The sequence below is a fragment of the Prionailurus bengalensis genome, chromosome E2 (assembly GCF_016509475.1).
Source record: "Prionailurus bengalensis isolate Pbe53 chromosome E2, Fcat_Pben_1.1_paternal_pri, whole genome shotgun sequence".
Classification (NCBI taxonomy): domain Eukaryota; kingdom Metazoa; phylum Chordata; class Mammalia; order Carnivora; family Felidae; genus Prionailurus; species Prionailurus bengalensis.
The window spans coordinates 7,386,557-7,406,607 of NC_057352.1; the positions used below are offsets into that span (position 1 = coordinate 7,386,557).

The following is a 20,051-nucleotide window of genomic DNA, read 5'->3' on the forward strand; positions in this document are numbered from 1 at the left end:
CCCCAGCGCCCTTTCCCGCGGCTCCGCACGCCCCGAAGGCCACGCCCCACTTTGAACAAAGTCCCTCCCACTTTCTTCCAGACCTCTCTCCGCCTCTCAGGGCCCTGAAGAAATTCAGGCGAAGGTGCTAGAAGAAACTCGGGAGATCTCTGCAAAGATGGAACAGCAGGAGGAAGGGACTGGGCCCGAAGGGTAAGAGACACGAGACCCTTCCCAGGGGGAGAACAGAGACCAGAGAGGGAAGGGAACAGAGAAAATCAGAGACAGAGTGGACAGACTCAGAGAGACTATCAGGAAAAAAAAAAATTTTTTTTTCCAGTGTCATCAGTTGTTAGAAACAGAATCTTGGAGATCTTGTGGTCAGATTTGAGCGAGATACTTAGGGATAGGGACACAGATATTTGTGGAACAGGGAGAAATTTCAAGAAGGAATGAGAAGAAATTGGTGATGTCAGGAACAGTCACAAGGCTGAAGAAATAGTAATAATAATCGTCAGACCCAGGTCTTTAATATTCACCTTTGCTACTATGCGAGGCCATCTTTTGGTGTGAAAAAAATTAAGGTTCAGCACAAGGAAATGATTAGCCCAGAAACACACCATGAGCGAGGCAGCGGAGCTGGGTTCTGTCTGATGCTGAAGTTCTGGTAGAGCTGTCTGTCTGTCTGTCTGTAAAGAGAGACAGGAAGAAAGAATGGGACAGAGATAGAAAGAGGGCACCTGGGTGCCTCAGTCGGGTAAGCGTCTGACTCCATTTCAGCTCAGGTCATGATCTCAGTTTAGTGAATTCGAGCCCCACGTCGGGCTCTGTGCTGACAGTGCGGAGCCTGCTTGAGATCCTCCTCCTCTCTCAAAAATAAATAAATAAACTAAATAAAAAAATAAATAAAAGGAGGGGGGAGGGGGAGAGAAATGGAGAGAAGGGGATAAGGAGGTCAGAGGTGGATGCCCAGCTCAGTGGACTCCCAGGAGAAGTGCGGGACCACAGTAGGAAGGACGTAAAGAGATGCCGAGGTCTGCTGACCTGTCCTCTTGTCGTTCTAGGAACAACCCGTCCCTGCCATCACCTGGGCCTGAGCCGTGGCCCTCTGGGCCATTCCCAGCCTTGCCGCCTTTTCCCCTGGGGACCCCAGATCCAGCCCACCTGGGGCTCCCTGAGAGCTTGGCCTCTGTCACCGTCCCCATCCGTCTGGACGCCCTCTCCTACCTCCTGCACAGTGCCCTGCTGGGGGCCTACACCTTTCAACAGTCCTTGCCCTCCTGCCCCTGCAGCTCACAGGCATGCTGCTCCCAGCCAGGCACCGCCACGAGGCCATCCAGGGGACGTGGGGGCTGGGACATCCGACGCAGGCCAGGCCGGGGCCAAGGCCAGCCGCGATGGGGACCCAGAAGGGTGGAACAGCCGGAGAAGGGCTGGCGGGGGGGGTCTGGGGCTGGCCCCAAGACTCCCCCGGTGATGCCAGCCTCACCACCAAGGCTGCCTGCCCAGGATGGGAAGACGGAAGCCGGAGGTCGGGAGACACCCCAGGACATGCCAACTGCTGCAGCAGAAAACTGGGACTCAGAATACTAGGACCCTGAGGGTCCAGCTCCCCAAACTCCTGAGAGGGCCCCTCAGGGTCACCAGGAGGGTTTTCCTGGAGCCCCAGGGTGACCTCAGCTGTGGCAGAGATGCCCCAAGAAACATCATGCTCCCATCTCTTTTCCCCCAAAACCATAGCCTCCTACCAGTCACCCCATGAAACATGGACCCGACCTAGGATCCCACACCAGAGAAAACCCTGAGCCTCACCCCCGTGCCCCAAGCCATCCCCAACTCCCCACCCCCCATTCCAACCCCATCTACAGTGACAACCTCAGTCCCTCCCATCCCCACCTTCCCCTGCAAGCCCTTTCCGGTCCCCACTCTCAATACCACCTTCCCAATCCCACTCATTGCCATTTCTGTCCCCATCTGCACCCTTGCTCCCTGCTTCTCTACCCACCTCAGGCCCAACCCAACCCTCAACTGTGTCCTACACTTGAGCCCTAGTCCAGTCCACCTTCGACCCCAGCCAGCCCCATCCCTTCCTGTTTCCCAGCCCCAACCGTGACACGCCCTGTGACCCACCGGCAGAGAACCCCATTGGCCCAACAGACCTGCAACCTCCCACCCCTTTTCCTGCCCTTCGGTGCGGGGAGCCTGGTTGAAAAATAAATGGAAGACTTGCCCCATATCTTGTGTCTCTGTGTGTGTGCTTACGCAGCTCAGGCTAACCCAGCGGGTGCTGTGAGCAAGGCCTGTGAAAGGGGTTAGGTCGTGGGGAGGGTCACAGAGAGAGGCCAGGGTGGCCGGGGCCGCGGGGAGGGAGGGCCTGGATCCCTGTTTCAGCGAATTCTATTTGGGGCCTCTGCCACCGGCCTTTGCCACCACTGCACTTCTAGCTGCTGGAAGCTTCTGGGCCACGGGGCCATTGTGTGGGGAGGCTTAAGGGATTTGGGGGACCCAGGCAGCAGAGAAGCCAGCAACCTGGCTCGGCTCAGTCTGCACAGAAGGGCCGAGGCAGACAGAAGGCTTGTCACAGGCTCTGCCACTCAGGTAGGGACCAGGCATCAGACCTGTAGGTAGACCCCTCCTCCCCCAAGATCTAGGGGTCCATCCTTCAGCTCCTTCCTCTCCTAGGGGCCTCATGGGGTCCCAGTCCCTAGCCCCCTCCTCACCTGGGATCTGGGAGTCCAGGCCTCCAGCCCCTCCTCCCGGGACCCAAGGGCCCAGCCCCCAGCTCCTTCCTCTCCCAGGGAACTGTTGTCCCAGCCCCTAGCCCCCTGGTCACCTGGGATCTGGGAGTCCAGGCCCCCCGTCCCTTCCTCTGCCAGGACCCAGGAGTCCAGCTCCTGACCCCACCTCTCGCCTTCTCCATAGATCACCATGTACAGCTTCATGGGTGGCGGCCTCTTCTGTGCCTGGGTGGGGACCATCCTCCTGGTGGTGGCCACAGCGACAGATCACTGGATGCAGTACCGGCTGTCCGGGTCCTTCGCCCACCAGGGCCTGTGGCGGTATTGTCTGGGCAACAAGTGCTACCTGCAGACAGAGAGCATCGGTAAGGCTCCGGGGCCGGGTCGAGGCCGTGCCTGGGGTCACAGGCCCTCTCGGGACAGGGGGCAGAGCCCCCCACAGGACAGAACCTCTCCACCTGTTTTGCAGGTGGAGAACTGTGTGGTTCAGAGAGGGAAAGGGACCAGCCAAAGATCACTCAGCATGGAAGGGGCAGAATTGGGATTTCAGTATTTTCTTTTAGTACAGTTAGGAGATGTACGAGAAGTTAAGTAGAGAGGTGGCATCTCCTGGCACGAAATAGATGTCGGGTACAGCACTTGGGGCTGAGGTTGTCAGAACAGCATTTTCTAAGTATCTACTGTGTATCAAGAACCAGGGTAGGGAAGCGCCTGGGTGGCTCAGCCGGTTGAGCATCCGACACTTGATTTGGGCTCAGGTCATGAACTCACGGCTCGTCAGTTCGAGCCCTGAGTCAGGCTCTGCACTGACAGCACAGAGCCTGCTTGGTATTCTCTTTCTCCCTCTTTCTCTGCCTCTCCCCTGCTCTCTCTCTCTCTCTTTCAAAAATAAATAAACGTTAAAAAAAATAAAGCGTTCATTGTTAAAAAAAAAAAAAAAGAACTAGGTTAGGTGCTATGGGATACAGAAGTAATATGGACCCTAAATTTGCTAAGTACTGGATGGTAGTTTTTAATACCTACTGTGTGCCAGGCTATGTAATATATATGCCTCTAAGTACATGCATATGTATATATGTGCGTGTATATGTGCATATTATAATATATATTGCAAAAATGGGGATAAGAAAAGCTCTTCCAGCCTAGGGTTCTTGAAAGCTATATTATAATCATATATATTACATATATAAAATAATGTTATATGATATACTATATATCTCTATTATCTCTCTCCATATATATGTATACAAAATATATGTACATCCATGCACGTATACATATATATTTGGAGAGAGATGCTCGCGTGTATTGTATGCTACTTTACATAATGTATATTGTATAACATGCATCATATATTAACAAATTAATAATATATAATGTTACATATTTTATAGGTACCAAATTCTAGTGGTAGTAGTAATAATGACCGGTATTTATTGAATGTTGTTGTGTCCTACACGCTGTTCTAAATGCTTGACATGGATTAACGCCCTTTGGTCTCCCAACAACACTGAGGGTGACACTTCTGCAAAGAAGACATGAGATGCGCCCTCAGAAAACCAACCATTCTCTTTACGGGGCTTGGGAGGAGGAGACAACCCTCCTGAGCCCTTCCACGCGGATTTCAGCCACCCCGGCTCACTGAACCTGCCTAGGGGAGGCAGCCGGAGGCCCATTTTGCAGGAGGGGTAAACTGAAGCAGGAAGCAGGGGCAAGATTTGCCCCGGCCTCAGGCTCCAGAGCCCGGTCTGCCTCCTGACTTCACGCGCCCCTTTCATTCCTGGCGGTCTCCTTCATCACATGTCTACCATTTCTCCTGCTTCAGCCTGGGAAAGCCCCGGGGACAGCCCCCCCCCCATCTTATCTGTGTTGGGGGTGGGGGAGAGGGAGGCACGACGGATCACATCGATAGATCAATAGATCGGTGCAGCTTCATCTGACCTCAACGCCAAAATCCTCAGGGACATCCCTCACCCTGACTGATTGCCGGGGAGCTGTCCAAGCAGCTGGCTCGACTTGCCCATCAACTGTAACTGGCTCGCCAAAATCAGAGCAGGGCACTCGAGCTTGCAAGGGGCCAAACCCAGCCACAGACACAAGCGTGTGTCTGGCGGTTTGAAGGTTTCTGAAGCGTCTGCCAGGACTTTTTTTTTAAACCTAAAAAACATTGTTTTTGAGTATTTATTTTTGACACACACACACACGTACAGAGCGAGCAGGGGAGGGGCAGAGAGAGAGGGAAACACAGAATCCGAAGCAGGTTCCAAGCTCTGAGCTGTCAGCACAGAGCCTGGGGAGGGGCTGAACTCATGACCTGAGCGGGTTTACTGACTGAGCCACCCAGGCGCCCCAGCGTCTGCCAGGATTTAAAAATTTGGAGATTTGGGCGCCCCCAGTCCTCCAGGCTTTTATCTTAATTAAAAAAAAAAAGTTTACTTATTTTTGAAAGAATGAGAGATAGCACGTGAGCGGGGGCGGGGCAGAGAGCGAGTCGGAGACAGAGAATCCCAAGCAGACTCTTCAAGCTCTCAGCATAGAGCCCCATGCGGGGCTCGAACCCAGGAACTGTGAGATCATGACCTGACCCTTCACGGACCGAGCCACCCAGGTGCCCCCGGACTTTAAAATACCCAGCGGGCATCTGTAACTTCCTGGGGCTGCCATTACAAAGGACCACAGACTGAGTGGCTTAAACAACAGAAATATACTGTCTCACGGCTCTAGAGGCTGGAAGTCTAATATCAAGGTGTCAGTAGAAGCCGGTCCTTCCGGGGCTGTGAGGGAGAATCTGTTGCCTGCCTCTCTCTCCTGGCTTCTGCTGGTCATCTGGCAGTCTTTGGCATTCCTTGGCGTGTCCATGCATCATCCGGATCTCTGCCCTCACCTTCACACGGTGCCCCCTGCGTGTCTGTCTTCCTCCAAACCTCCCCATTTTAAGAGGCTACAAGTCATTTTGCATTAGGAATCCACTCTACTCCAGTATGACCTCATCTTCACTAATTACAGCTGCAATGACCCTATTTCCAAATAAGGTCATATTCTGCGGGGGGGGGGGGTAGAGGTTCAACACATGAATTTGGGGGTTCGGGGAGAGACCCGAATGGACCCCACACAGCATCCATGGAGAAACAGCCAGCCGTTTTTCTTGGTGGCGTTCGCACAAGACAAAAAGACTTCATTCTGCAAAGACCCGGACTTTGTACTTTTCGGTGGCAGGATCCAAGCTCTGCCCCGGGAGCGCAGCTGTTCTCCGTGCTCCCAGAGACAGAAGAGGCAAGCAGTTAAGAGCAAGGGCTTTGGTGCCTGGGTTTCAAGGCCAGTCCTACTGCTAATTATGGGACTCTGGGCACGTCGCTGTACCTCCGAGCCTTGGTTCCTTCACCTGAGAAATGGGGATAAAAATAGAACGTCCAGCTTAGGGAGGGAAACCAATAGACTCATGCGTGGAATGCATGCCCGGCACGCACTTGGCAGCTGCTAAGTGGAGAATGAGATCATAACTGTTATTGCCAGGGCATGTCCTAAAGGGCCAGCGCAGAGCCAAGCACCGAAGAAGAATAGTGCTCAGTGCCCCACATTCATTTGTTCAGCGCATGCGAGGGGTGTTGCAGTGAATGAGAAAGCAAGACCTTTGTCCTCACGTAACTGAGAAACCAGCAGGGAGACACAGATATAAACAAGTTAAAGAATAAATAGACAGGGGCGCCTGGGTGGCTCAGTCGGTTGGGCGTCCGACTTGGCTCAGGTCCTGGTCTCGCGGTTTGTGAGTATGAGCCCCGCGTCGGGCTCTGTGCCGACAGCTTGGAGCCTGAAGCCTGCTTCAGATTCTGTGTCTCCCCCTCTTTCTGCTCGTGCTCTGTCTCTCAATTATAAATAAAAGTTAACAAAATAAAAATAAATAAATAGACCATTTTCTTTTTCTTTAAAGTTTATTTATTTGAGAGAGAGAGAGAGAGAGGGAGGGAGGGAGGAGGGGGAGGGGCAGACAGAGATTCCCAAGCAGACTCCCCAAGGTCAGTACAGACACTCATGCAGGACTTGAACCCACGAACCGTGAGGTCATGACCTGAGCTGAAACCAAGAGTGGGATGCTCAACTGACTGAGCCACCCGGGTGCCCCTGAACAGGCCACTCTCAGATATGGGCAAGTGGTGTTAAGGAAATGAAAGAGAGCGATGGGAGGGAGGACAGGAAGTGATCAGGAGGCTTTCATTCATTCTTGTACGTTCATTCATCCACCCAGTGAACGTTGTGCTGGGGGGTATTTGTGATGTAGAATCCTATCCTCAGGGAACCATCATGCTGGAAGGGGAAACCATGGTGGGGGGGGGGGCGGGGGAAGGATGTTGCCTGAGGGCTGAAAGGGTGCTTCCTAGAGGGGATTTGGGAGCTGGGCTGTGGAGGACCAATGGGAGTTTGCCAGGTGAAGAGGACAGTGTTTGTTTGCAAAGAGGTACCGGATGAGCTGGGCCAGGCATGTGGAGAGAGGCAAGGCATTCAGGCCTCAGAGGCAGCCCCGTTCACCGCTGAGGGCGGGGGTGGCAGGGGAGTGACCTTCTGGTGCTACCACAGCTTACTGGAACGCCACCCGGGCCTTCATGATCCTGTCGTCCCTGTGCGCCACCTCGGGCATCATCATGGGTATCCTGGCCTTTGCTCAGCAGCCCGCCTTCACACGCCTCTCCCGGCCCTTCTCCGCGGGCATCCTGTTTTTCGCCTCCAGTGAGTGGCCCCCCCCTTCAACCCCCCCACCCCGTCCCCTTCCCCACTCCCACCCACTCCCATTCCTTGCCCGTTTCCGTCCCGAACTCCACTCTCATCCGGGGTTCCACACCCATCCTAGTCTCACCCCGGCCCCAACCCCAACTCCGAGACGGATTCTAATGCCTCCTGCCAGTCAGCCTCTTCTGACCCCAGCTGTGACCCTGCGGCTCAGTTCTGGCACTTAACCACCCAGCGCCGGCATCACACCCCACTGGTTTGAGGGTGCCATTCCCAACCAGGCTGCCCCTACGTGGGTTGCGGGTGGAGTCCCCAGGCCATCTGCCCTTTGGACCAACTGCTGCACATTCAGGGGTTCCTGGGACCCAGTCAGGTTCAAACATTCGCCAGAAGAACTCACGGCACTCAGGAAAGCACTAAGCTCCCGATCATGGATTTATTATGAAGGATACAACTCAGCACCAGCTAAATCAAGAGATGCGTAGGGGTGGAGCCTGAGAGGGGCTTGAAGGCAGGACCCCCGCCCCCCACCCCAATAGCCTCTCCGGGGGATCAGAGCACACCGTGGAGCACATTGAAGTGTTCCCCAGCCAGAAAGCTCCAGCACTCCACAATGGAGTCGGTGGTCACATGACTGAGCTTAACCTCTAGCTTCCTTCCCCCGAGGTTCGTCTGATGCCCAGTGACTCAAAGCCCCACCTGTCTGTTCTGTTCCCGAGGCTGGTCTTTCTGGTGACCAGTTCCTACCTAGGGTCATCTCAGCTCATCAACATAAATTCGTGTTGACCGGAGAGGCTCAGCAAGAACAAAGACACTCCTATTACCCAGAAAGTTCCAAGGATTTAGTGTCTCCCTTCCAGGAACCAGAGCCCCAGACCAGCCCAGGCAAATTCTTTATTGCACAGCACAGCCCCGGCCCATCCTCGCCCCAACCCTACTCCCCACGCATACTTACCTTTTTCCTTTCCCACCCCCACCCGGCCCTCCCCCTTCCTCAATCTCATTCCCACCCTCACCTGCAAACCCTACCCCACCCCTTTTCCCTCCCCCTCCCCCCCCTTCTCTCTCTAGCCTTTTTTGTCCTGTTGGCCTTGGCCATTTACACTGGAGTCACTGTCAGCTTCCTCGGTCGCCGCTTCGGGGACTGGCGTTTTTCCTGGTCTTACATCCTGGGCTGGGTGGCCTTGCTCATGACCTTCTTCGCAGGTAACGGGGCTTGGGGGTGGCAAGGTCAGTATCCATGGCAGAGTGGGCGGCACTCTAGAGGGCGAGATGATGGGGTGTCCCACACGGGCCTCCCAGCACAGCACGGAGCCAGAAGGCAGACTGCAGGTCTGCAGACACGCAGGGAGGAAGAGAGTGCTGTGTTGGGGTCTTGGGTTGGGAGCCCAGCCTAGAAGGACTTGGGGGGTCAACTGGGATCTCTTCTCACACAGGGATTTTCTACATGTGTGCCTACCGGATGCACGAATGTCGGCGCCTGTCTGCTCCCCGCTGAGCCCAATGTACCCCGACTTCATCTGGAAGTGAAAATAGGGCCGCTGAAAAAGAGGGGGAGGGTCTAGAGGCTACAATCCTGGTTCCTTGTGGGCAGGAGGGGGCCCAGTCCTGGACTCTGGGTGGGGGGGGCCTCTGATTTCTGCATCCCAAGGGGGAAGGAGGAAGAGTGGGGCCTAGTGGGAGGCAGTTGAGAAGACCCGAGGTCCAGCCCATGATGGGGGGTGTTAGAGAAATGGAATCTCCATTAGAGCGACTTTTTGAGAGTCTAATAAAACTGATGTGAAACGACTGACGTGTGGTTCCTGAGGGGTTGGGGTGGTGACAAGTGTGAGCGGTGGATGGGGTGGGGGTAATTGTACTACTGAGGCCTAACCCGCTCAGTTTGTGTGGGGACAGGGACAGACATCAACCACACAGTCCCCACCCAGGTGTTAACTACCCTTCAACTTCTAGGAAACTGATGTGTCGGGGCCGATTCTGACAGCAATTCTGATGTGTGTGTGTGTGTGTGTGTGTGTGTGTGTGTGTTTAATGTTTATTTAGAGAGACAGAGCGTGCGCACAAACTAGGAAGGGGCAGAGTGAGAGGGAGACAGAGCATCTGAAGCAGGCTCCACACTGACAGCACAGAGCCCAGTGCGGGGCTTGAACCCACAAACCGCAAGATCGTGACCTGAGCTGAAGTTGGACACTTAAACGACTGAGCCCCGGGCGCGTCTGAAGCTTTTTATCCCACGTCACCAAGTAACTCACTTCTGACACTGTCTGGTGGAGGTAGCATCAGATCCCTCAGGTGAAGGGCTCAGTCCTACAGACCAGCCCCCCGGCCCTGCCTCATGCTGTCACAAGTGCAGGGGGTCACCCGGGCTTCTGGTCGACCAGCAGTAGAGTGGAGTTTTCCCCCACTATCCTGGGGTTTGGTTAATTTGCCAGAGCGGCTCACAGAACTCAGAGAGACATTTTACTTACCAGATCACCAGTTTACTATCAGAGGGTATAACTCAGGGACAGCCAGACAGAAGGGATGCACAGGGCAAGGTGTGGGGAAAGGGCATGCTCTCCAGGGGGCCACGCTCCCCATTTTCCACGCGATCACCGACCTAGACGCCCTCTGAACCCAGTCCTCTTGGGTTTTTCTGGCGACTTCATTGCACAGGCGTCATCACTGACCACTGGTGATTCTCAGTCTCCAGCCCCTCCCTCCCCAGGTTGGGGGCAGGGGCTGAAACTTCCAACCATCTAGTCACGTGGTTGGTTCCCCTGACAACCTGCCCCTACCCTCCGGTGCTTTCTGTGAGTCGCCTCATTAGCGTAACACATACACCTTCAAGGCTCTCCCCACCTATGAAATTCCAAGGCTTTTTAGCAGCTTTGTGCCAGGAACTGGACGAAGACCAACTATGTACACGTTTCTTATTATGAATCAGCAAAGCGGTGCGAAAACGGGATAAATGAAAAGATCTGCACAGAAAAACCACCTCGCTGTCCGCTCACACCGTCTCCACGGAGCTCTCCTAGCCTCCCCGCCCCTCCCCTCCCCGTGTGGGTCCCTCCAGTGGAAACACCCCATCTCCGATCGGCACCCCCTCCTGCACCTGCCTGTTCACACACCATTCATGACCTTGATCTTCTCATTCATTCACTCATTACCTCATTCAAGAAGCCGATGCCTATTGCCTTGAGATTTACGGGTATCTATCATAAAATAATAAGACTCTTTAGCAAGGCGGGTACTAATGATAAGAATATTAATTAGAACCTATGCTCAAACTGTCATGTTAATAGAGGCTTACTCCCTGGAAATATTTATTGGGCCCTCCACAAATAACAATAGTACCGTATTTATAGAGGCTTGCTCTGATAATAATGGCAATTGAGGCCATCTCTAATAATAATTTATTGAGGCCTATTTAAGTGGACGTATTTACTGAGGCTTATGCCAGTAGTCATATTTATAGGTGTTTTTTTTTTTCTGGCAATACTAATGATGTTGTAACTCCAGACTCCTCTCTAATATCCACTTGAAAGGAAGAGGCGTCGCAGATCTCCAATCTCACGTATCCTGGTCTCTCCCACGTCCCTAACGGCCTCCCCATCTTGCTCCATTGTCACCCATCTCTTCCAGCCAAGAATGTTGGGATCATTCTCAGATGCTTTGTTTCGTCCCACACCCCATGTCTGATTCGTCAGCAGGTAGCCTTGGCTCTACCTTAAAAGTGTGTCCAGAATTTGACTCCTTGCTCATCCAGTCACCCTGCTGATCTGGCCTCACCTGGCTTAGGGTCACAGTCCCTCAACCAGCTCTATCAGTGCCCCTACCCATGGCCTGTCCACTGTGGTCCTTTCTCTACGCAGCATTAAAAAAAAATTTTTTTTTCAGTTTATTTATTTTGAAAGAGAGAGAGAGAGCAAGAGAGAGAGCATGCAAGCAGAGTGGGGGCAGAGAGAGAGGGAGAGATAATCCCAAGTAGACTCTGCATTGATAGCATGAAGCCTCATGTGGGTCTCAGCTCACAAACCTTGAGATCATGACCTGAGCTGAAATCAAGGGCCAGATGCCTAACTGACTGAGCCACCCAGTTGCCCCTCTACACAGCATTTAGAGGGATTTTTGTGAAAGCATGATTCAAATCACGTTATCCTCTCAATCGCCTCCCCCCCTTCCCCAGGTGGCTCCCAGTTCAGATGAACAGCTAGCCGATCAAGGTCATACAAGGTGCCACATGTTCCAGACCCTGCCACCTCTTTGACTTAATCCTCCTTCCCTGACTACACTGACAGCGTGGAACCTATTTGGGATTCTCTCTCTCTCTCTTTCTCTCTCTCTCTCTCTCTCTCTCTCTCTTTCTCCCCCTCTGCCCCTTCCCTGCTTGTGTGCATGTGAGCGCTCACTCTCTCTTTTCTCAAAATGAATATTAAAAAAATAATAAAATAAAGGGAAAGAGCATATAACCCATTTGTAAAGTATAGGCTACACAACTGGAAAGCATTACTTTTCCATGGATAATATACACAACACATGTATTGCCTGCTTTATATATGGTAGCAGGTATTTTTTTTTAATTTTTAAAATTTATTTATTTTTGAGAATGAGAGAGACAGAGCATGAGCAGGGGAGGGGCAGAGAGAGAGGGAGACACAGAATCCGAAGCAGGCTCCAGGCTCTGAGCTGTCAGCACAGAGCCCCATGTGGGGCTTGAACCCACGAACTGTAAGATCATGACCTGAGCTGAAGTCAGACGCTCAACTGACTGAGCCCCCCCCAGGCGCCCCTGGTAGCAGATATTTTTATTACTTTTTTTTTTTAAGTTTACTTATTTTGAGAGAGAGAGAGAGAGAGAGAGAGAGAGAGAATCCCAAGCTGGCTCCATGCCATCAATGCAGAGCCAGACATGGGGCTAGATCTCATGAACCCGTGAGATCATGACCTGAGTGAAATGAAGAGTCAGACGCTTAACCAACTGAGCCACCCAAATGTGCCAATATTTGTATTTTTTATTTCTTTATTTTTTATTTTTTAAAGTAATCTCTACCTACGGTGTGGGGCTTGAACTTGTAACCCCAAGATCAAGAGTTGCATGCCCTTCGGACTGAGCCAGCCAGGAGCCCTTCAGCTCACTATTTTTAGCTGACAGTTTCCATCTAACATTCTTTATTTTTTACGTCAGAGTGGATACATTAAGCTAGATTCTACTCGGCAAGGAAACTAACAGACTTAGTACCTTTTTATCATCATAATAGACTGCATTAAATATTATTAATAGAGTAGGCCTCAGTATAAATGGGGGCATCTTCCATAATAACCGTTTATAAATAGCATTCACTTCTTTACTACAGTGTAGGTTCAGTGAGAGTGAGGGTCTCATGTGCCTTCTACACCAGTGTTTCCCCGGAGCCTGGCATACTGCCTGACCTATAAGAGGCACTGGTTGGATTATGTCCAGAAGCCTCCTATGGGCCAGGCCCTTTGCTGGGCCCTGGGGGCCCCCAAATTAATCAGGCCTCGTTCCTGCCTCGGAGTTCTTGACATCTGAGCATGTGTGGAAAGTGGTGGAAGGAGAGACACTTTGGATCATGCCAAGTAAAGGTGGTCCCGGGAGATAATAATTGGGCTAGGGGTGTGGGAATAGCGTCCAGGACTGAGGGTGGAGGCTTCGGATTGGAGGACCTCAGCTCTGAAGACAGAACCAACAGAATAGAAAGATCAGGTGTCTAGGTGATCCAGGTGGGCCCGAGGACTGGGCAGAGTTTCTGCAGGATGGAACCTCAGAAGGAATTCCCCGGGGCTGGGAGAGGCTGGAGAAAGTTAGAAGGGACTGGGGTGACCTGGAAATACTGGTGGCACTTGGGCAAGACTGGCAGAGACCCAAGGAGACCAAAAACTGGGACAGTGTCAGGGAGCCAGGGACCTGAGGTCTTGGGAAAAGCTTCAACACACACATCTTGTCAAGAAAAAGGATGGAAGTTCTGGAAGACAGTTCCATTTTCAACGTCACGTCAGCTGATTCAGGCTCTCCTGGAGGCTGTAGTCTGTCCTTATTGGCTTGAGGGGCATGTGCTGGAGGGCACCAAGAACCTGGGCCCACAGTCAGCCTTTGATGCCAACAACTGCGGAAGCCTGTTGGAGCCTGGTGCGGCCACGTGTGTGTGCACACGTGCGTGCCTGTGCCTGTGTGTGCATGTGCCGTGGTGAGGGTGGGACTCAGGGAGATGAAACAGGAGGGGTGTCTGGTTGGTTCAGTTGGGAGAGCATGTGACTCTTGATCTTGAGATCGTGAGTTTGAGCCCCATGTTGGGTTAGACATTAAATCAATAAACTTAAAAAAAAAAAAAAAGAGATGAACCAGGGTTAAAGGCTTGAGACTGGAGGTGGAATGTAAATGAAAATGAGTGGGATTGAGGTAGGATTTATAGGACTTGGGGTGGAGTAGGAGGAAGAGGGGCGTGGGGCCAGAAATATGATCTGGCATGGGGATGGGAGTGAGGATAAGGTTGAGTCTCAGGATGAGGATGGGTTTGAGATGGGGATTGGGCTTGGGTTTGGAGATGGGGTTGGGGTTGAGTTTGGGGCTGGGTTTGTGAGCAAGAGGATGGAGGTTAGGTCAGGTGGCAGGACAGGGTTAAGGAGTAGGTTGTGCTTGTGCTTGGGGATGGGACTGACCTTAGCGTTGGTGTTGGTGATGAAAGTGGGGTCTGGTTTAGGAATTGAGGTGGAGTTGAGTTTGTTAGAGCTGGGTAGAGCTGGGTTATAAATGGGGCTGGGTTTGGGGTTAGGGATGAAGTTATGGATTGGGTTGAGTTGGGGTCAGGTTTGGGAATGAGAATAGGGTTGGGTTGGAGGATAGGGATGGAGTTAAGGACGGGGTTGGGTTTGAAATGGGGTAGAGACTGCAGATGGGCTCTGTGATCTGACACCTCCTTCGTCACACCTCCACGGCCCAGACTTCCTGAAGCCTGTCTGTTGCTCTCCGCTAGAGCTACATCCACCGCCATTTTTGTGTCGGCGCCCTGCCGCTTATGATCTGAATCTCTCTCTGGGAGCCTGCCCTTCTGAGCATGTTCTCAGGAGTGGCCAACTATCTCAGTGGTGAGGGTCTGGGTGAAGGATGGGGGTTTGCAAACTGGAGTCTCTGATAATGGAAGAGGACCTGGGCTCTTGAGTCAGTGTGTTGTGGGGCTGCTGGCTCAAGGTCATCTTCATGACAGAGGTCCTCTTCTAGGCCATTCCCCGGTTCATAGAGGTCAAGTGTGCCTGAGCCTTCTACCTGGGCTGCCACACCTTCACCTGACACTTGCTCATCTGTGAGGCATTACCTAGGACCTGGTATTGGTATGGGCGGAGGGGGCTTGCTCTTGGAGGGTAGGAGGGTCCTGTGCCCCTGCCCCTGCCACTCAGGCACCCCGATGAAGGCCACTGGACTGGAGGCCCTGCTCAAAGCAGAGCTGTGTGAACTCTTCTTACCAGATAAGGATGTGGGCATGTCTTTCTCCCCACAAACTTTCAGAATTGTGATTCTCCACCCTCTGCTTGCCTTGGGTATAAGCTCCAAGCCATCGATCCAGGAATCTGAGCCCCTGCCTGCCTGCCTCTTCCTCGAGACCTGAGTCCAGGCCTCCAGACCTTGCCCCCTCAGCCCCAAGTATCTTGGCCTCCGGCCCCCTCTTTCTGCAGAGACGCCAAAGTCGGGGCCCCTCTCTTCCAGGATGGAAGGTTGCAGAACCCACAGGAAAGCATGACACAACCCTCAACTGTCCCCTCTGGCCACATCCCGCATTTAACTCACACCCTGGCCTCACTTGCCACCTCCCACCTTGAGGCCCCCAAGCCTCTCACACCTCTTCCAGGAAGCATCCTCTGATGTTAAGGGCTCTAAGGGTGGGAGGTACAGAACCTAAAACAGACAGGCAAGTTCTGAACCACCCCTCAAACCACTGATGAGATGACACTCTCCACCACACACTATGAGGGGACTTGAATCTCCTTGGGGGGAGGGCGTTGTCAGGGTAACCAGGAAGGGAGGGCTTACTGCAAGAGTCAGCTACTGAGAACTGCAGGAGACCACACCAGCCTGGTTTCAAAGGCTTAAAGGCTTCTCTTTCTGGAGCTCAGAGGACCCACGATCACCAGCTTCTTCATCTCCCAGGCCCCAGACACCCAACTGCTCATCTCCATGGAGCTCTGTCGGTCCTTGGCCTTATTCACTGGCTGCCTGGGCCTGGTGTCCATCCTGATCGCTTTGAGCACGGATTTCTGGTTCGTGGCCATGGGGCCTAACTTTTCATTTCACTCGGGCCTCTGGCCAGAGGGGTTTCACAATATGGTGGCAGGTAAGAGATGGCAGTCTCTTTTGGTGGGGGGGGGGGGGGGGGAGAGGGGCTGCGTGAGGGGCAGGCACCCAAATCTTCTCTCTTGCACAGCCTACATCCACGTGACACAGAGCTTCAGCATTCTGGCCGCCCTGTGTGGCCTGGTGTCGGTGATCCTCATGGTCCTGTCCTACATCCCCTCAGTGTCCATTCCAGGCCGCGGGCCCCTTGCCTCCTCTGTCACAGCCTTTGTTGCAGGTAGACTCCAGGCTGTACCTGGGGACTGGGGACTGGTGAGTTCCCACAGAGGTGCTGAGCAGTCTCTCCTGTCTTCATCCTCAGCCATCTTCGTGATGGTGGCCATGGTCGTCTACACCAGTGAGCGGTGGAACCAGTCCCAACACCCCCAGATCCAGTCTTTCTTCTCCTGGTCTTTCTACCTGGGCTGGGTTTCGATGATTCTCTTCCTCTGTGCAGGTAACCGCTGCTCCAGGAACTGGAGAGGCCGGCTGGGGGGCCTCTGAGAGAGCAGGGTGGGGCAGGTGTTAACCTCTCTCTGTCACCCCAGGTAGCCTGAGTCTGGGTGCTCATTGCAATGCCCCCCGGCCTGGCTATGACACCTTGTGAGTGAGAGAGGCGACAACAGCAAGATGAGGCGCTATTCTCTGAAGACACCACCAGGAGCCTCAGGCCCCCGCAGCCCCCCCTCCGGCCCTCCCCCCCCCAGCCCTCCCCCAACCCCTTCATTTGCTTCTTTACCCATTCAACAAACATTTGCTGGGATCCGGTAATTCTGGGATTAATTCCGTCATGACATAAGCTGAGGGCAAGCCAGCTCCATGCTGGGTGACAGAAAGGACTCAGAGCCCTTACCTGTCATCCGTCTGCTACCAGCCGGTACAGGGGCCACTGTGGCCCCATGTCAGCTCCCTTCTCCAGGCCTTGCCTTTCTCCCTGTTTCCACCTCAAGACCCTGTCCTTTGTCTTTCCCACATTAGTGCTCTTTCCTTCTTACTCCCTGCTTTCGCCACCCCTGTCTTCACTCTGGTCCTCCTCGCTCATTTCATTCACTCATTCACTCATTCATTCATTCACTCCTTCAGCTGGCTTCTCCTGAGTTCATCCTTTCTGTTGGGTCTCCCTGGGGATGCTGATGGGAACCTGAGACCTGGGCCTTGCCCACTGGGGGCTGCAAGTCCGGTGGGGGAATTGAGACAGCAGTCAGGCGGTGGCGGGGGGGAGGTGAGCTTTCCGGGGAGAGGGTGTTTAGGGGTTTCTCGAGGGCCAAGGCAAAGTCATCCGGGCAGTGGGGCCCAAAGGTGTGGAGAGGCTGGAGGTTTTCAGGGGATGGAGAACAGTGCTCTGTGGCAGAATGTGGAATGCAGAGGTCATTGGGGTGTGAGGGTGGAGAGGTGGGTGAGAGCCAGGCCCCTAAGGCCACAATGACTCTCTCTTGAGAGCAATGGGGGGCTAGAAGAAGGTTGTGAGGTGGGGAGGGACAGCGCCATCTGCAGGTGCCCTATAGATCCCTCTGGGATATGCAGGGAGGTCAGAGAGGACAAAGGAGCTTGGCAATGCAATGGGTGTGACTGGGACAGGAGCATGAGACGGAAAAGAGGGAAGGGGCCAGAAAGATTCAGGGGCTGGAAGGAATGGGACACAGGGATCCAAGGGCTTTGTGGAGTGATGGGCAGGAGGGGGCCAGGTTAGTGCCCAGGGTTCTGGTGCAACCAACTTGGATGGGATGGTGGGGTCATCCCCGTTTTGGTGGGAGATGTTGAGCTCAGTTGGGATGTGGTTGGCAGGCATCTGGGACAGAGAAGTGGGCTGGAAATGGTTTGGGTTGCTATTAGAGAATCGGTGGCCGAGGGAGTCGTGGCTGCGAGGAAACTCATTGGCTAAGAAGGTGCAGGATGGAGATTCCAGGAAAACCAGCCCTGGGAAGTGGAGGGAAGATCAAGAACAGGAGCCTGCATGGGGGTCTGAGAGGGCACAGCCAGAGAGTTGGGGGCCTGGAGAGCTTCTGGGGTCAAGGGAAGAATTTTCAGAAGGATATGGTCTATCGTGTCATGGCCATCTGACTCTGAGCTGTCACTTTGTTAGAAAAGCTGTGTGTGTGTGGGTTTATGTGTGTGTGGGGGTGTGTTTATCTCTTTAAGTGGCTGATGGGAGAGGGGGTTCTGGAACTCCTCCTGCCTCACAGAGACCCAGTCTCCCTTCCCCCACACCTCTGGACTCTGTGTCTAAGAAGCCCCTTGAGCTGGGTGTCAGTCATTTAGGTGGGTGTGTGCATGGGGGTTGGGGGAGGGCACTGGACAGGTTAGAGGCACACTCCACTGGAGGATGGAGATCTTTGAAAGACAGAGAGGTCCTTAAGCTGTGACTCCCTGTGGGTAAGGTCTCGAGGCGCCCAATAGTAGCAGTAGGACATGGGAGAAGGAGGTCTTGGGTTTGGGAAGGGCCTGAGGGAGGGGTCCCCAGACAGGGGTGCTGGGGTGAAATCTGGGATATGTAGGGACATGTGTGTGTGGGTCTCAAGGGCTTGAAAGAGCTGAGAGAGGGGCCTGGGGGTGGGAGGGGTGTTGGCCAATCTTGCGTGTGTGACCCTCCGCAGCAGCCTCCCTGGCATGGGGATGAAGCGGCGCCTTCAGAGCGGGGGCACCTTGCTGGGCTTCTTGGCCCAAATCCTCACGATTCTCTCCACTGCCACCAACTACTGGATTCACTACCCTGGGGGCCACAGTGGCCTTTGGAAGGAGTGTAATGGCGGCATCTGCTCCAACATCCCCTGCCAGAGTGAGGCCCCGCCCGCCCAGATGTCCCCCACTGGACAGACAGCACCCCCCCCCGCCGGCACTGAGCACAGCTGGCCCCCTCGCCTCACACAACAGCTGGGCACATCCTGCGGCGCCCCCACCCTCACCCCTTCCTCTCCAGTCTCAGATCCACCTGCTCCTCCGCGACAAAGACTACCACGAACCCCCATTTTGGGATCTGCTTCCCCGTTGGGACATTAACCGCCCCTCATGAAGCAACTTGCGAGTCCCTATCCAAACCAGACCGGCGGGTGGGGGGTGGTGGCCCGGGGCGGCACCAGCGCGCGGCTGAGGCGGCCGCTCTCCCCAGCCATGCTGGCGGTGGCGGGCGCGTGCATGGTGCTGGCGGCGTGCTCTGCCGTCGTGGGTTTGGTGATGGGGCTGCGGATTCTGTGCCACGAGGGTGACTCGCGGGGCCAGACTATGAGCGGCACCTTCTTCCTCTGCGGTGAGATGGTAGCGGGCCCCCAGGCATAGGGCGGGCTTGGGAGTTGCGGGGGGCAGGGACCCAGGGTCTTGCACTTGGAGGCGCTCGGAAGGGAATGAGGGGAGGGGCCGGAGACCCAGAGGAGGGCGTGGCTGGGAGGAGGGGGCGTGGCCTGGGCGACGGGCGCTGTCTAGGGGCGCCTCCGCGCTGCGCCCTGGCTACGCTCACCCCGGGCGCGGGGCCCAGGGCTGCTGCTGCTGATCGCCCTGACAGGCTACACCGTCAAGAACGCGTGGAAAAACGACGTCTTCTTCTCATGGTCCTATTTTTCGGGGTGGCTGGCTTTACCCTTCTCTATTCTCGCGGGTAACCTGGACAGCGGGAAGAGGGTGGAGGAGACTGCCCTGAGCACACCCCTCCCCATAGACTCCCCGTCGCCCTCCCAGGGACTCCCCAGCACACTCCGCTCCCGACTCCCGCACACCCGGCAGGATCGCCCTTAGAGCTCCGGACCCCCGTCCCCGGGGCGCTCCCGGTCATCCGCCCCAGGACCCACCGTCCCCCACCCGCCCTCCGCTCCTCTCCCGCCAGGCTTCTGCTTTCTGCTGGCGGACATGATCGTGCAGAGCACGGACGCCATCAGCGGATTCCCCGTGTGCTTGTGACCGCAGCCTGCCTGGGGCAGAATAAAGGAAAGGCTTTCACCGCCGCGGCTCGTGTGCCTTTCTGGGGGACACGAACGCACGTGGGAACATGGATATGAAGAGGACGGGGGACCGGGACACGGGGATCCCTGGGGGCTAAGGGAGGACATAAGCACATGAACCTACAGGGAACGTGGAACATGGGGACACGAGCTTGGAGTGGACAAGGACACGGACTGGGAGGGGGAACGGGAATCAGGGGTAGTGGGGTCAGGAGCGCACAAGGGCGTTTGGAGGGGATGTAGGGACTTGCAGGGAAAACGAGTATAGGGGAACATAAGGGGCATGATCATGGGACGAGGAACATGGCAAAAAGAAAATGGGGAGACACAAGAGGACGTAGGGGACACGAGCATGGC

General features: G+C 54.5%; 4 protein-coding genes across 6 annotated transcripts; all 4 read left to right on the plus strand.

Moving 5' to 3' along the window:
• Nucleotides 1-72: 72 nt before the first annotated feature.
• CE2H19orf84 (chromosome E2 C19orf84 homolog) lies at nt 73-2,215 on the plus strand. The gene is made up of 2 exons (XM_043598368.1): nt 73-192; nt 1,044-2,215. Exons 1-2 carry the CDS (start codon nt 158-160, stop codon nt 1,570-1,572), a joined length of 564 nt encoding a protein of 187 aa, XP_043454303.1. The 5' UTR covers nt 73-157; the 3' UTR covers nt 1,573-2,215.
• A 251-nt stretch (nt 2,216-2,466) lies between these two features.
• Nucleotides 2,467-9,227, plus strand: LIM2 (lens intrinsic membrane protein 2). The gene is made up of 5 exons (XM_043598369.1): nt 2,467-2,577; nt 2,902-3,082; nt 7,290-7,439; nt 8,511-8,645; nt 8,876-9,227. Exons 2-5 carry the CDS (start codon nt 2,908-2,910, stop codon nt 8,935-8,937), a joined length of 522 nt encoding a protein of 173 aa, XP_043454304.1. The 5' UTR covers nt 2,467-2,577; nt 2,902-2,907; the 3' UTR covers nt 8,938-9,227.
• Nucleotides 9,228-15,337: 6,110 nt separating this feature from the next.
• On the plus strand, nt 15,338-16,955 carry NKG7 (natural killer cell granule protein 7). Its single transcript, XM_043598373.1, has 4 exons — nt 15,338-15,766; nt 15,857-16,003; nt 16,088-16,222; nt 16,314-16,955. The coding sequence occupies exons 1-4, from the start codon at nt 15,610-15,612 to the stop codon at nt 16,370-16,372; spliced, it is 498 nt and encodes a 165-aa protein (XP_043454308.1). The 5' UTR covers nt 15,338-15,609; the 3' UTR covers nt 16,373-16,955.
• A 103-nt stretch (nt 16,956-17,058) lies between these two features.
• Nucleotides 17,059-19,697, plus strand: CLDND2 (claudin domain containing 2). Of its 3 annotated transcripts, XM_043598372.1 has the most exons (5): nt 17,059-18,024; nt 18,360-18,541; nt 18,872-19,009; nt 19,235-19,354; nt 19,580-19,697. In XM_043598372.1, the coding sequence occupies exons 2-5, from the start codon at nt 18,373-18,375 to the stop codon at nt 19,651-19,653; spliced, it is 501 nt and encodes a 166-aa protein (XP_043454307.1). In that variant the 5' UTR covers nt 17,059-18,024; nt 18,360-18,372; the 3' UTR covers nt 19,654-19,697. The 3 variants fall into 3 exon arrangements, with proteins under 3 accessions (XP_043454307.1, XP_043454305.1, XP_043454306.1); XM_043598370.1 differs by lacking the exon at nt 19,580-19,697 and having other exon boundaries at nt 19,235-19,573; XM_043598371.1 differs by lacking the exons at nt 17,059-18,024; nt 19,580-19,697 and adding an exon at nt 18,034-18,138 and having other exon boundaries at nt 19,235-19,573.
• The last annotated feature ends 354 nt before the right edge of the window (nt 19,698-20,051 follow it).

Bases quoted from the DNA above. Each gene is read 5' to 3' on its own strand.
- CE2H19orf84 (XM_043598368.1), top strand. From the start codon at position 158: ATGGAACAGCAGGAGGAAGGGACTGGGCCCGAAGG. The intron at 193-1,043 runs GTAAGAGACACG...TTGTCGTTCTAG, and splicing joins GAAGGGACTGGGCCCGAAGG to GAACAACCCGTCCCTGCCAT.
- LIM2 (XM_043598369.1), top strand. From the start codon at position 2,908: ATGTACAGCTTCATGGGTGGCGGCCTCTTCTGTGCCTGGGTGGGGACC. The intron at 7,440-8,510 runs GTGAGTGGCCCC...TTCTCTCTCTAG, and splicing joins CATCCTGTTTTTCGCCTCCA to CCTTTTTTGTCCTGTTGGCC. The intron at 8,646-8,875 runs GTAACGGGGCTT...CTTCTCACACAG, and splicing joins GCTCATGACCTTCTTCGCAG to GGATTTTCTACATGTGTGCC.
- NKG7 (XM_043598373.1), top strand. From the start codon at position 15,610: ATGGAGCTCTGTCGGTCCTTGGCCTTATTCACTGGCTGCCTGGGCCTG. The intron at 16,004-16,087 runs GTAGACTCCAGG...CTTCATCCTCAG, and splicing joins TGTCACAGCCTTTGTTGCAG to CCATCTTCGTGATGGTGGCC. The intron at 16,223-16,313 runs GTAACCGCTGCT...CTGTCACCCCAG, and splicing joins GATTCTCTTCCTCTGTGCAG to GTAGCCTGAGTCTGGGTGCT.
- CLDND2 (XM_043598370.1), top strand. From the start codon at position 18,373: ATGGGGATGAAGCGGCGCCTTCAGAGCGGGGGCACCTTGCTGGGCTTC. The intron at 18,542-18,871 runs GTGAGGCCCCGC...CGCTCTCCCCAG, and splicing joins CTCCAACATCCCCTGCCAGA to CCATGCTGGCGGTGGCGGGC. The intron at 19,010-19,234 runs GTGAGATGGTAG...CGCGGGGCCCAG, and splicing joins CGGCACCTTCTTCCTCTGCG to GGCTGCTGCTGCTGATCGCC.